Raw genomic sequence first — 16,182 nt, forward strand, 5'->3', positions numbered from 1 at the left:
TTAATGCAATTGCAACGAAAATGCAAAGAGTCCACCGAGTAAAACCCAAAGGAATCACAAAAGCGACTTTTTCGTCCTATTAAAAAAGACTCTAAAAGCGAAACATTCAATTAAGCACCCAAACTATCTCACAAACCACTGAAACACTGCCACGTACGTTCCATTGAGCTGGCAGCATCACCCGAGGGTGAAGTAAAACAATAGGGTCAGATCTGGAAATAGGAGATAAATTAAGGGGCCTTTAAGAGCAAAACTCGTGGTGCTATTTGAATCACATCCCATTTATGGTTCAAAAAATCCCCTCCTTTTTATAGTTTCTCTCTCCGTATACCCAAACCCTCTTTTTCTCTCTCTATATTTAGTCTCGCTTTGTTGGCGGCTGAAAAACTCTCTCTCTCTAACCCGTTGTCTCCGCTCTCTCTTCTAGGGTTTCTTTCTCTCTCCTCCCATAAACCCTTGCAAAATCTTCAGTGTTTCCCTACTCCTCCTCCTTTTGAGGGATCTATCTTTTTGTTATGGCTGCTGGTGCTCCTCCTGTTGATCGTATCCTTAGCTTCTATATTTACATATGGCGATTCAATATTTTTTCTGTTAAAATCGACCCAAGTTTTGATTTTTACTTGTTTGTGAACGTATGAGTAGATTTATGTATGCATAAAATTATGTTCTATGGGGTAGAATTTTTATCTGGGCCTTTATAGATCTGGATATCTGTTGCTGGTTTTAAGTGTAGGCTGTTTAGAGTTTTTTTTAACAATACAGGATTGTTTTTCTGCTGTTTTTTGATTTCGTATGCTTGGTTAATTCAGCTTATATATGTTGGGGAATTGGGTAGCTGATTTGGCGATTTATACGTTGATGTTTTTTTTTTATAAACAACAGCTGATATTTAGTTCGGTTTAAAATTCTGTGCTAATTTTAGTACAAATACAACAGCTATGCCTCAGTCTCAGCTATATGAATCCTCACCTAACCTACTATGTTATTCCCTATAAACTCGTCTCAGGCCAATATTAAAAAATAAAATTAATAATGAAAAAAAAAATATCTAAGTGTTTTAATAAATTTTGTTGTTTACAATTTTAGTAAATTTTGTTGTTTACTTGATTTAAATGACCTATTTGTTGATTCCAAATTTGATATTAGTGGAAGTTTGTCTTGGCTTTAGTTGTTAATGAACTCGTTTGATAAATTCTGTGGAGAAGTGTTATTCCTTTACGATTTACTGCTATAGAAGCTGCAGGCTTGCTGCAGAATTTGTCATTGGATTCTCAGAATAAGAATCTTGAAATTGCAGAGCCAAAAAAGAAGGTGATTTTCCTTTTAGTTTTATTTTTTCTAAATGCTTTGTTTCAGTCAATTGGTCTACAGTTCTTAATCTGAAATTTTGTTCCCTTTTCAGCCTTCTGTTGACTCAAAAAACGTGGGAAATGGACAGAACCAGCCTATGAATCGGTCTGTGACCCCTGTGTTGCCGGAATTCATAGATCCAAATTTTTGCTATCTTCCTAATGGTTATCCCTCTACTGCAGCATACTATTATGGTACTCCCTCTTATCCAATATATGTGACCTACTTTTTTAGTTCGTTTAGAAAAAGAATGACTACCTCCTAAATATGGAAACAATTTAACCTAAAACAACTTCACAGATGTTATGGCATATTTAGGATTCACAAGTTTCAAAAGTGCTACAACCTCCACACAAACATTATGGCATGTTTAAGACCACAAGTTTCGAAAGTCTTTGTTTCTTTCTTTTACTTTGTAACCATGCAAATGGTATGGCATCTTATTACCACACGTAACGTGTTTCATGGTAACATTTTTTTTGTTCTGCTCTAGGATATGATGCTTCTGGTAATGAGTGGGAGGACTATTCAAGATATTTGAATCTGGATGGGGTTGAGATGCCCGTAAGTTATTCTGCTTGAATTCTTGCTACAACATTTAATGTGTTAATCTGTTTGCTGTATTAATTTTTGTGTCATGGAAATTCTTTGTTGCTGTCTGTAGTTGCTTTTTAGCTTGAGCAAATATTGGTCTATGTTTGTGGATTTGAAATGAGTTAAAATGCACAGGGAGTTTATGGGGACAACGGGTCGCTTATCTATCATCATGGCTATGGTTATGCACCCTACAGTCCATATTCACCTGCTACTTCCCCTGCCCCAACTTTGGGGCATGATGGCCAGCTCTATGGATCACAGCAATACCACTATCCGTATTTCCAGCCCCTCCCTCCAACCAGTAATTCATACTCTACTCCAGTTGCCCTGCCAAAAGGTGAGATCGCCACCTCTGCTGCTGCTGCTGCTGACCAAGCATCAATGTCTGTTGATTCTGCTAATGGAAATTCTAATGGCATTGCCAATGGTGGTGTAAAGGGAAATGCTGGGCCTACGCCTGTGAGGCCTGCGTTCCAGAACCCATCCGTAAATGCTAATGGTTCTTATGGGCGGGGTGCCTTGCCTGGAGGAGCTGCTTCAGGTTATCAGGACCCTAGATTAGGTTTTGATGGTGTGCGATCTCCCATTCCATGGATAGATGGATCAATGTTCACTGACGGGCAAGCTAGGCCGGTGTCGAGCAATTCTTTTACACCATCTTTTTCAAATGGCAGTGCTGTTCCATCATCAAAAAATCAGAATGTTCATCCGCATCTAATGGTAAGTTGTTTGAGAACGTGAATCTGTTTTTTGTCTTCCACATTTACTCTCTTTGTTAGAGAGACTTTAGAGTAGCTACTCCAGTAATTGGAGCCAAGCTGCTGTGTAAGGGTTCTCTGCATATATTTTCTGGTCTCATTTTTTTTGTTGACACCAACTCTCTAATGTTTCATTCTCAGGGCTTCCACCACCCAAGGCCCTCGTCTGGCATGAACACAACAAATGGGTATATGAATAGGATGTACCCCAATAAGCTGTATGGGGGGCGTTATGGTAACACATTCGGTACTGGCATGGGCTTTGGATCCAATGGATATGATACTCGCACTACAGGTCGTGGGTGGATGACGGTTGACAACAGGTTCAAACCCAGGGGTAGAGGAAATAGTTTCTATGGTTACAGCAACGAGAACATGGATGGTTTAAATGAGCTCAACAGGGGACCTAGAGGTAAAGGTTCCAAGAATCAAAAGGGTTTTACACCAGTCGCCCTGGCAGTCAAGGGCCAGAACATTCCGCTCACTGTAACCAATGATGCCGAGAAAGATAAATCGAGCCTGATTCCTGACAGAGAACAATACAACTGTCCGGATTTTCCAGTGGCATATACTGATGCCAAGTTTTTTATAATCAAGTCTTACAGTGAGGATGATGTGCACAAAAGCATTAAATATAATGTTTGGGCTAGCACACCAAATGGTAACAAGAAGCTTGATTCTGCTTACCAGGAGGCTCAACAAAAGTCTGGAGGTTGCCCAGTTTTTCTTTTCTTCTCGGTGAGCTTTCTTAAGATGCATTATTCTCTAGTCTTTTTTGATTTCGAGTCACATTCTCCTTGTTTTGATTGCTTAATTTTGGTCTTCTTGTCCAGGTAAATACAAGTGGTCAGTTTGTTGGTGTTGCAGAGATGGTAGGACCAGTTGATTTCAACAAGAGTGTGGAGTATTGGCAGCAAGACAAATGGATCGGCTGTTTTCCTGTCAAGTGGCACATTGTGAAGGATGTACCAAACAGCTTGTTGAAACACATCACGCTGGAGAACAACGAGAACAAGCCTGTTACCAACAGTAGAGATACGCAGGAGGTAAGCCCCATGTTTTAATAATTATGAGCATGATAGAAGGGTAGTGATTTTTGCGCGATCCCTTGTAATCTGTCCTGGCTCGTTTGACCTTCGTATAATTGTCAGTTACTGTCTTTACCAACTGTTTCACCTATTCCAAAAGAAGAGGGTTTTTACAACAGTCTCATTGTTTTGTACAGGTTAAAATGGAGCAGGGCCTACATGTGATTAAGATATTTAAGGATCATATTAGCAAACAGTGCATCCTTGATGATTTTGAGTTCTATGAGGATCGTCAGAAGAGAATCCAGGAAAAGAAGGCCAAGCAGCAGCTATTCCAGAAGCAGGTAGCGTATAATGTACTAAATTTCTGTCTATTAAATGAAATTTAAAAAAAAAAGAGGAACAAGATGAGGTGCTTTCACTACTGTATTTAGCAGTAGTCAATGTCTTCACCATAATAATCTTCGATTTGGTAGTTAATTATGGTTGTTTTCTTTGGTTGTCTCAGTCGCAGGCATGGGAAGGCAAAGCTACTGAAGAGAAGAAAGAAAATGCAAAGTTGGAACTTAAGTCCCAGAAACCTTCAGAAGTTCCCGCTGGTTTGAACAAGGAAAGTTTACCCGCTGCTCCAACTAATGGGGAGGTCAAGCTTACAGAAAATGGATCAGTTACAAAGGGAGATGATGTGAAGGGTGCTAAACCATTCACTGTAGCAGAAAAGAAACCTGTAGCTAAAGGGATAGCAAATGGAGTTGCTAATGGATGCTAGCTTCACCTAATGAAGGGGGAGGTCTGTGGTTGAAGCGGCCCTAAATTGGAGCTTGTTGACTACATGATTTGCACGCGAGTGCTTGGTTAGATCTCATAACCATTGGACTGCCCCGTTTGTCCTAGCTGCATTTGGAGTTGGTTCTTGCATTAAGAAATCCCCGGAGATAAATCAATGGCAAGGCTAGTTCAATCTGTTTCTGAGTTCAGGAAGTATGGAAGCTCAATTTTTCCTCAGGTTTTAGCTTCTGACAGGTTTCATACCTAAGGGGTTTGGGTTTTAGGATAATTTTTTTTTTAAATTTTGTTTTCGTCTTGTGGCTTATTTTGGTCAATTTTCCCTGTTTTTAAAAAGTTATTTGGGTTTTAAAGGGTGGGGTTCTTGTTATTATTAGTTTGGCTCCCAATCCTGTCTTGTAAATCTAGATCAATCTGTTGCGGCAGTTCAGCATTGCTTTTTTGTACTAATGAAAGAGCTAGAAGCGAGGTTGGGAATGCATTGCAATATAGTTAATTCAAGAAGCATTTGGCAGCGATTTTTCCAAATTTTATGTTTTTTTTGCGACAATTTGGTATTTCATGTTTAGTGTAATTCAGAGCGACTCAGTCGTTGCTGTTGCTCTCATTTAAATTCGCATTGTCCAATTATCAGCCGTGGATAGTTGTCTTTCTTCCTTAAAATCGAAGTAATATCTGGACATAAGAAATAAATGAAAAGGTCCAAATTTTATTTGTATTACCGTGATTGCTCAACTTCTTTCCTCATTGTAGAGTTAATTCATACTCTTGCATTAGTTTTTGTATTTGCACTTGTTTCGTTTCAATAGGAAAAAGGTGAACTTTACGAGTCAAATTTCAAAATTAAATTTTTTTCAGGTTGGAGCTTTATTAGAAGTCGAAGGTAAATATGATAACGATGGATTAAGTTATTCATGTTCCTTCGTAAATTTGGACAAAATTGGGGACGAAAGGATGCATTGATTAGTTTCAGCACCTAGGGGCTAGGATACCAGACTCTAGACCATTTTTCAGGTCCCATTTTATCACGTTACTACTACTTGAAACTTTAATCCCTTCGACAATGAATTCTTGAAATATTTATAAATATAATGAATTATGCATAATTATTTGGGTTAAGACATCAAGTAGGCTTAAACTAATCTTTTTAATGTGCTTCAAGTCCAAAGCTCCGTCGAAAATCGTTTAGTTCACAGATTAACTATATAGGAATTGTTAATGCGATGAATATTATAATGCGTAATACAATAACTGTTATGTAAAGAGTGTCCAGTTTAAGGTATTCTTTTGTTTTTTTAGATAATCTTAGTTGTTCGAAAATACGACACTATTGACAAAGAAAAGGAGAACAAAACCAATTTATCGAATACAATATTGTGTCGTGATAAGCTACTGTTTTGACTAGGGTGCAAATCGCTGAGATCGAGTGGCTGCACGTTTGGAGTTTATAAAAATATAATTGCCCAGAAAATAATTCAGAGGAACAAGAAAAATAACAAGAGAAAAAGAGGATTGATTTTTTTGCGTTTGTATCTATATATATATAAGGCCGATTAATTCTCATAAACAGCCAACAGTGACAATTCTGGAATTAAGGCACATTTAATCTCAAGGGAGGGGGGGGGGGGGGGGGGATATATTCTCGTAAGTATGAATTTGAATAATTTTCTGATAGGCTGAAAAATATTAAAAATAATTTTATAAAATTAGATTTGGATTAAGCCTCACGTGTATCTCGCGTGCATGGTAGGAAAATCCATAAGTTTTGCCTTCGGACCTATTTCTAACGTTCACGAGCCACTCTCTCTTACAAGCTCTTTTCAAGCCCAATATAAGACACTCATTACAAGGGGGCATTTGCAGCTAGCCAATTTTGAGATCACCATTGAAGTTATATCCACTTTGCACAAAAAATATAAGTCTACCTATTTTTGGATCAACTTCAAACTTCGAGTCTGAAGTTGAGGAAAAAACAAATTTAGTTTAAGTGCAATGCACTTTAGGCCAATTAAGTCTAAGGTAGAAAAAATTGCACTTACGATGCACTTAAGGCCAAATAGGTTTAAAGTACAACCAATGTTTTCATGCACTTAAGGCCAAATGGACCTGAAGTGCAAATTGCCTAAAAACAGAAAGTTGTTATTCAAATAATAATCCAACACATAATTCAACACCTAAATCTACTCCAAATGAGCTCAAATTTGAAATATAACCTCCAAGTGTTATAAATAACAAACCCCAATCATCAATTTTTTAGATAACAACAAATCTAACAAACCTATTTTGCAATTAAGAAGGATAAGAATAAGAAAAAACCCTAAGCAGTAGTGGAGAAAGGAGCACCATTGTAACGATCTGACGTCGTTTTGTGTATTTTAGCTCAGTTCCGCTATTTGATGCTCCCCGTATGTGTATTTAGTGCTATATGACTTGCGAGGATGGTTGGTTTGGTCTCAGGAAGGTTTTGGAGTGAAGTGGAACACATAGTTCCATGATTTGAGGCTTAAATTGTAAGAGTTGACCAAGTTTTAACTCGTATGTAAACGACCCCGGAATGGTGTTTTGATTGTTCCAATAGGTTCGTATGATGATTTTGGACCTAGGTGTATGTCCAGATTTGGATTTGGAAGTTCCTAGGTTCATTTGGTTCTATTTGGCAAAATTTGGCAATTTGAAAGGTCTATAAGTTTGTTCGGGAGTTATATTTATTGATATTGGGTTCGTGTTACTTTTCCAGGTGTTGGAATAGGCTCGTTATGTTGTTTTGTGACTTGTGCGCAAAATTTGAGGTCATTACAAGTTGATTAGACGTGGATCGACATGAATTTTGGAAAGTTGGAAGTTGATTAGTTCCTTAGGCTTGAATCGAGGTAAAATTTGTGATTTTGATATTATTTTGTGTGATTGAAGGCCTTGAGTAGGTCCGTGTTGTATTTTGGCACTGGTTGGTATGCTTGAACGGTGTCTCAAGTGTGTTTCAGATGAGTTTCAGATTATTTTCATGTTATTTGGCAGTCTCAATCTGGTGTTATCGCACCTGTTAGGTTTTTGCCGCGGTACGAGTCCGTAGAAGCGGGCCGCAGAAGTGAAATTAGGCTGGATGAGGCATGAACCGCAGATGCGACTCTTGGAGCCCAGATACACTATTGCAGGTGCGGAGTTACTTTCGCAGAAGCAGATGCACATTTGCGATGAGAAGTCTGTAGAAGCGGATGGGCGGGATTTAAGTGGCTCCCGCATCTGCGATGGGTTTTTCGCAGCTGCGGTACTGGGATATTGGTCCGCAAATACAGAGACTTCTGGGCAGAATACTTATTTTGAGGGTTTGGTTATTTTTCATTATTTAAATTTTTGGAGCTCGGTTAGAGGCGGTTTTTGAAGAGTTTTTCACTAGTAATTAAAGTTTATGTAATCTCTATTTGGTTTTGATATTAGATATTGTTTCCTCGTGGATTATCACACCTAGATTATGTAATTTAAAGGAGAATTTTTGGGGGTATTTCTATGGTTTGGGAGAGAGAATTTGTGATTTGGGGATCGATTTGAGGTCGGATTTGGATGAAACACATATATTTGGACTCGTATGAAATAGGTGTTTGAAATTATGAATTTTGTTGGATTTCAGGTACGAGCCCGAGGTTAACTCTTTGATTGACTTTGTGTATTTGTATCTAGATCAAAGCTTTATTATTTGGGGTTGTTTCCAATAGTCTTGTTTAACGTTATTAAGTTGACGTGAGGCTTGACTCGCAAGCTATCCCCAAGAGAGGAAGTTTCTAGTATCTTGGATCAGTTATCCAAGGGAATGGGGAGATTGACGAGGATATCACAAACCGCATTGGGGCGGGATAGATTAAATGGAGGTTAGCATCCGGCATATTGTGTGAGAAGAATGTGCCACCAAAGCTAAAAGGTAAGTTCTACAAAGCGGTGGTTAGACCGAGTATGCTGTATGGGGTTGAGTGTTGGCCAATCAAGAATCTTCATGTCCAGAAGATAAACATAGCTGAAATAAGGATGTTGAGATAGATGTGCGGGCACACTAGGTTGGATAAGGTTAGGAATGAGGATATTCGAGCGAAGGTGGGCGTGGCCTCCGTGGAGGAAAAGATGTGAGAAGCTAGGCTTAGATGGTTCGGGCATGAGGAAAGGAGAAGCCTAGATGCCCCAGTTAAGAGGTGTGAACGGTTGACTTTGACGGGTACGAGAAGAGGTAGAAGGAGGACTAAAAAATATTATGGAGAGGTGATTAGGCAAGACATGACGTGACTTCAGCTCATCGAGGATATGGCCCTTAATAGGAGGGTGTAGAGGTCGAGAATTAGGGTAGAAGGGTAGCAAGTAGTCGGGTATTTTACTGATCCTACCAGGTTGTTTAGGCTAGTCTAGTAGTATCTTGTCGTTGTTCCTAGATTGCTAATATTACGGCTATTTCTTACTATCTTCCGCTTCAGTTTTCTAGTATTTTGTCGTGGTTACTACTTGGTGCTATTACTAGTACTATTGCTTTTCTCCATCTATTTTTTTTCTATTTCTTACATTGTTGTTATCATTTTTTTTGGATATTGTTGCTATTATTTGATTGTTTCTATCCATCCTCTCGAATCGAGGTTCTTTCAGAAATAGCGTTTTCACCTCCCCAGGATAGGGGTAAGGTTTATACACCCTACCCAACCCAGACCTCACTTGTGGGATTTCACTGGGCTTGTTGTTGTTGAGTTATTTTTGGCTAGATTCGAACCGTTCGAAGGTCGATTCGCGCGGGAAGGGATTTCTAGAGTATTGATTTTGCCTGCTTGAGGTAAGTATCTTATCTAAACTTGGTTGAGGTACTAGTTTCCTGAGTTATTAGTGTTGGCTACGTGCTATAGGTGACACACATATAAGGGGTTGAGCCCATGTGCTTCGGGGTTTTATCCATGCTCGGAATAGTGATTAGGCTATAATATACCTTGAGTTGATTGCTAAGCTTCATGCTATCATGTTTTTTATGTTGTTCCCCCTATGTGAGCTAATTGAATCATATTAGATGTTATTTATTGGTTGATATCCTGTTCAAACATGTTAATTTTTATTTTCGTGTCGTAATCGCCTAATTTGAGCTATGGTGGTACACTTCGCACATACCTACACCTTAACATATCACTTATATCAGTCCACGAGTATGTAATTTGATATCCATTGTTCATGTACATGTATTCTTATATGCTTTCTGTGTGATATGGACTGGGTTAATAGCACGTGAGTGGTTCGTGCGGATCTGAGTTATGATAGCACGTGAGTGAACTGTACTGTTGTTATATATGGCACGTGAGTTCCATGTGCAACATATGGATAAAGATCCATCCCCATAGGGTCACCCTCTCATGTTTCTCTCTTGATGGTATACACGTGATATCAGGAAAACTGATCAGTATTTGGTTATTGCATTTTTTCTCTACTTGTAATTTCCTTGGATGTATACAACATATTTTATTCGTATATCTTATCTTTATGCTAGATCTTGAATTTATACATACATCGTTGTGCATATCTTCTCTATATGCTGTATTATTTGATTTGTGAGAGCATGATACATATCTTCTCTATATGTCTACATGTGCATAGAGACTTGATAATAGGTACATATCTTCTCTATATGCTGGATTGTTAGTTGATACATGGCTTGGCACATTATCTCTTGTGCTCCTAGGTGACTTTATCTATGTTTTGTGATTAGATGGTACTATTACTGTGTACTTGTGAAATCTATGAATTGAGTAGGTTATTAGCGAGTTTCATTTATAATTCTTCAAGGTTAGTTATGATGTTTGCTGCCTACATATGGTCGGTTGTGCTCATACTACACTCTACACTTAATTGTGTAGATCTAGGTGTTGGAACCGGTTGAGAGCTATCCGTATTCTGTTGTGACATGCTGAAAGACGAGGTAGAGCTGCAATCCGACCGCAGTCCTTGGCCTCTCATTCCATTTAGTTATTTTTATTTTTATTTAGACAGTATTGTTATTTCATATTTCCAGGCTTGTATTTCCTTGTAGATCTCATGACTCCGTATTACTAGTTCTAGAGGAATAGATGTATTGACGCAACTTATTTATGTTAGTTGGCTTTGGATTTATACTATTTTCGTTGATTCTGTTATCTTGTTTCGCTTTTGTTATGTTTGGCTTGCCTAGCAAGTGAGTTAGACGCCGTCACGATCGGTTGTTAGTTTTGGTCGTAACAAGTTGGTATCAAAGACCTAGGTTAATAAGTTCTACGGGTCGATCAGTACGAAGACGTTTCATTCTTGTTGTGTTGATTTGTTATTTCCAAAGTTTGAACCTTTACTCTTCTATTCTCTCATAAATGGTGATTACACATCCAGCTAGGTCAACTAAGCAGGCACCAGTGCCTCCAATCAGGGCCGCGAGAGGCCGGGGCCGAGGTAGAAGACGAGGTGGGGCTCAAGCTACAACTAGAGAAGCATATGTGGAGCCACCAGTTACTCCACTGGAGGAGCAAGTTCCGGATATTGTTGAGCGGGTTGGACCAATTCAGACACCGATGATACCTATTGCTATAACTGGTCTTCAGGAGACCGTGCCCAGATCTTGAGTGCGTATACGAGGTTGGATCAAGCAGGTATTATACCAGTTGCACCAGCTACCTCACAAACCAGGGGAGGAGCCCAAAATCCCGCCGCCCGTACACCGGAGCAACTAGCTCAGGGCATCAAAGTGGGGGTTTTGCAAGTGTAGCTAGTTATTGCACCATATGCCGTGGTTGGACCATCTTTGACTGCTGAAGAGTAAAAAAGGTTGGAGCAATTCCAGAGGCTTCGTCACCCCAGTTCAATGGAGGAGAGTCAGAGGATGCTCAGGGTTTTCTTAATTAGTGTCATCGGATTCTTTGCATAGCGGGGCTTGTAGACTCCAGTGAGTTGACTTTACTACTTTTCAGCTGATGGAGCCATCCTACAGGTGGTGGCAGACCTATGAATCAGGCAGACCAGCTGGCGTAGCACCACTTACATGGCATCCGTTCTCAGCTCTCTTCTTAGAGAAGTTTGTCCCACAGACTCATAGAGAGGAGCTGCGTAAGGAGTTTGAGCATCTACGCCAATTGTGATCCAATATGAGATGAGTGAGATTCACAAAGTTGGCATGTCATGCAGTATTTTTGGTCCATATCAAAAGGGAGAGGATCAGAAGGTTCATTGATAGCCTCAACTATAGACTTCGATATGGTATGGCCCGAGAGGCCGAGACGGATGCTTGATTTGACTAGGTGGTTGAGATTTCCAGATGCTTGGAGCATGTTTGTGGACTTGAGTGAGAGGAGCGGAAGGCCAAGAGAGCCCGTGGTTTAGGTGGTTTTGGTGGTGCCTCGTTTGGAGGCCAGTCAAATCATGGTAGAAGCCGTCCTTTTAGGCCCACTCAGGCAGCTCGTTAGATTCCATGTAGTTCGTCAATTAGCCACAGTTCATACTGTACTCGCCCAGTTTAATCATTATTTAGTGCATTGCCGTCACAGAGTTCTTACCGTACTTAATCTGCTCAGGGTTCCGTAGGCAGTTATTCGGGTTATCAAGGTCAATCGCAGGGTTAGCAACCTCGTCAGAGGAGGGGTTGTTTCGAGTGTGGAGACTTAAGTCATCTCAAGAGGGATTTCCCCATAGTTCTGAGTAGTGTCCCACAGCAGAGAACGCAACCTATTTTTCAGTACCAGTAGCTACACCATCCACTCAACCAGCAGGGGAAGGGGGGGCTCAGTCGGTTCGAGGTCTCCATAGAGGGGGGAGGGCAGTCACGTGGTGGATATGACCGTTGCTATGCATTTCCAGCGAGGCTAGAGGTGGTTGCTTCCATTGCCGTGATCACATGTATTGTTTCATTGTGCCAAAGGGATGCCTCAGTGTTATTTGACCCCGGTTCCACTTTTTCTTATGTGTCATCATATTTTTCTCGTTATTTGGATATGCCTCGTGCTTCTCTTGATATTCCGGTTGGTGATTCTATTATGTTGGATCATGTATATCAGTCTTGTGTGGTTACTATTGCGGGGTTATGAGATTAGATTTGATCTTTTATTGCTTAGTATGGTTGACTTTGAGGTAATTTTGGGTATAGATATGTTATTTTCGTACCCCGCTACCCTTACACGTAATACAACTTATTTAGTACTTAATTAAATAAGTTACAACTACGTTTAAAAAGTTATATAAAATACAATTTATTTTAATTTACAACTTTTCACTTCCTTAAAATCTCTCCCTTGAGATTCTCATACCTAAAACTATCCTAATATATCTCTCTTGACATTCTCTCTCACCTAAAATGTATTTATCCATATTAATTTTCTCCCAATTTCTCCATTAAAAATCCTAATGTCCCTAACCATTTTCCTCCCTTTTACGTATATAATATATCTCCCCCCACCCCCCACCCCCACCCCACCCTTCCCCCTTTCCCCTACTACAAAATTCTTATACCCTTCTTCATACTCCATTATAGTATATTTTTCATCACCCAATTTGGCTTCTCTGTACAATTACTAATAATATATAGTAGTATATTATATATTATATACATGATATTATATACTTATATATGTATATATAGTATATCATAAAGATCGNGCAGTAAAATTATTCTATGTTGGATTTTAAAAGTATTAATTAATATTTGTATATTGTATAATTACTATGATATATATGTATTACACATTGTGTATTATGTATTTATATAAAGTCTAATTGTTAAACCTAAGATGATTTTCTCTAATTAAAATGATGTTGATGGTGATGAATTGACTTTCCTATAGTAGGAAAATATTCCTACGATAAGTATATCAAAATGGGGAATGAAATCGAAAGAACAAAAGAATCCCAAAATGCAGAACCTAGTTTAATGAAGGATGCAACATATTTTTATGGAGGATGTTTCCTGGTAATGAGATAATATTATTATGGTAACCTAAAGCATTTATAGTAATAATCTTTAATTAACAAAAAAAAGAGAATTATAAGGGACTAATTGTGGATATGTTTCAAAATTAGATTCCTTTTTTATAGGTACTTTGCCGTATTTTAGGGTATATGTTTTATATATTTATTATATTTATGTTGTAGAATATGTTATTATTTTAATTGTTGGATTGTTGATTTGAGGGGTCAAATGGACTCCGATTCTTGTGTATTTTATATGTACGGACTCGTGGCGAGACGAGGATCCCGGTGATGTGAATTTCGTAATTTTTCGAGAAGAGGGCCCGGGGCTCGGGTTTTGCCAACTTCGTGATTTTGGTTGTTTTTCGAGTCTTTTCGATTGGGTTACGATTTGTTAGCCTATTGTGACGTATCCTTTGTGGTTTTGGTCAGATCCTACGCGCGATGAGGTCGATTCGAGAGGAAAAGGCTTGGCCAGCTAGGTTATCGGCCGGCTAGAGGTGAGTAATGACTTTAAATGATGTTCTGAGGGTTTGAAACCCCGGATTTGCACAACTTGGTGCTATGTTGAGTTGAGACACGCGTTCCATGACGAGCGTGGGGTCATTTACTATTGGGTACTGTCACTTGGTCCAGTCCGGATGATATTTTACCACGTATTAGCAATGACTTGTTGTTTTCACCATGATTTGGGCTTATTGCTATATTTGGGGCTTATTGCCGACTGTTTAAACTCTTTATGAACTATCATTTTTTTTTTCTCACTGTTAGAAATATTATTTGAACTCCGTCCATGTGATTTACACTGTTTAGAAAAAACTTTTGCATGGTATATGAAAAGGCAAAAAGGAATTTTAAAGGTTGTCTAATGAAAAGCGTGCATGAATATGATAGGAATGTATTTATTACACTAACACATACCCCCAACGCAATATAATTACTACTTTAATTGTGTAGGTTAATGATGTATACTATGTAATTAATGCTGAAACATGCTATCGTTTTCTGTAAAAATCTTCGGATTGATCTCCTGAAGTTTTTTAGTTCATTTCTAAAATCTTCATCACGTACCTGCTGAAGTTTTTTCCTCTGCATTTATGAATCACCATGATAAAAAAAACTTCAGCTAATATGCTGAAGTTATTAAGGCTATCTCTAAAAACATTAGCAGTTATAAGTTGAAGTTTTATTTGATGTGACGACCCGACCCGTCGTCTCATGTGTTACTGCTCCGTTTTCCCCGTTTATTGCTTCTTCATGTTTCGTTATCGGTATGTGGTGTGTGAGAGTTGATTTGGATTGGTTTTGATAAGAAATGAGACACTTAGTCTCTTTAAGGAAGGCTTGTTTTAGAAAAGTCAACCGGACATTGACTTACGAGTTAGAAGGTTTGGATGTGATTTTCGGTGATTCGGTTAGCTTCGGGAAGTGATTTGTGACTTAGGAGTGTGATCGGAATTAATTTTGGAGGTCTGGTGTAGAATTAGGCTTGAATTGGCGGAGTTAGTATTTTGGCGAATTTCGGTTGATAGGCGAGATTTTGATCCGAGAGTCGGAATAGAATTCCGAGAGTTGCAGTAGCTTCGTTAGGTGATTTTGGATATGTCTGCAAATTTTCAGGTAATTCGGACGTCATTGGTTAGGTTTTTGATCGAAAGCGCATTCCGGAAGTTTTTGAAGAACTTCGGCTTGAATTCGATGTGAATTGATGATTTTAGTGTTGTTTTGTGTGTTGTGATGATTGGAACAAGTTCGCATGATGTTTTGGGTTATGTTGGTGCCTTTGGTCGAGGTCCCGGGGGCCTCGGGATGATTTCGGATGGCTAACGGGGAGTTTTTGGAATTTCATACAGCTGAAGGCATGCTATTTCTGGTATTCTCGCTTCTGCGGGTCTTGGACCGCAGAAGCGGAGCCGCTTAAGCGGAGCTGTGATCGCAGAAGCGGCAAGGAGATGGAAGGCAGGATCCGCATAAGCGAAAGAGCGGATCGCAGAAGCGGTACCGCTGGTGCGAAAGTAGAACCGCAGAAGCGGGTTTTTGGAAGTTTAATGAAGACCGCAAAAGCGGAAATTTGGCCGCAGAAGCGGTCCCGCATAAGCGAAAGCGGGACCGCAGAAGCGAAAACTGGACTATTCAGAAGGGTTTTTATTTAATATTTCATCCGCGAGCTTGGGATAATTTCCACCATTGTTGGGCGACCTTGGGAGCTTTTGGCGAGAATTTAAGGGAGTTTTGACTGGGAATCGATTGGAGGTAAGTCCCCTGACTTAAATACATGAGGTTATGATAGATGTAATATGGAAATTGGTTGAAATTCATTAAAAAGGGGTAAAACTAGGTCTTGAGTTTTTGATATTCCAAATTGGGATTTGATAGGTCATTTGAGCTCGGATTTGGGAGTTCTTGGTATGTATGGACTCGTGGCGAGACGAGGAATCCGGTAATGTGAGTTTTGTAATTTTTCGAGAAGCGGTCCCGGGGCTCGAGTTTTGCTAGTTTCGAGATTTCTGTTATTTCTTGGTTGTTTTCGATTGGGTATTGTTCCTTGGGCATATTGTAATGTATTCGCTCTGATTTTGGTTAGATTCGACGCGCGTGGAGGCCGATTCGAGGGGCAAAGGCGTCGCGGGCTAGAGATTTCGCCGGTTCGAGGTGAGTAATGATTATAAATGATATCCTGAGGGTTTGAAACCCCGGATTTGCACCCATAGTGCTTTATTGAGGTGACTTGC

At 39.4% G+C, this 16,182-nt stretch overlaps 1 protein-coding gene across 1 annotated transcript; it reads left to right on the forward strand.

The window, feature by feature from the left end:
- Nucleotides 285-5,047, forward strand: LOC109230203. Its single transcript, XM_019395731.1, has 9 exons — nucleotides 285-543; nucleotides 1,235-1,311; nucleotides 1,403-1,544; nucleotides 1,844-1,914; nucleotides 2,080-2,667; nucleotides 2,847-3,443; nucleotides 3,539-3,751; nucleotides 3,931-4,077; nucleotides 4,242-5,047. The coding sequence occupies exons 1-9, from the start codon at nucleotides 516-518 to the stop codon at nucleotides 4,500-4,502; spliced, it is 2,124 nt and encodes a 707-aa protein (XP_019251276.1). The 5' UTR covers nucleotides 285-515; the 3' UTR covers nucleotides 4,503-5,047.

This window comes from Nicotiana attenuata, chromosome 1, assembly GCF_001879085.1.
Source record: "Nicotiana attenuata strain UT chromosome 1, NIATTr2, whole genome shotgun sequence".
Lineage (NCBI taxonomy): Eukaryota > Viridiplantae > Streptophyta > Magnoliopsida > Solanales > Solanaceae > Nicotiana > Nicotiana attenuata.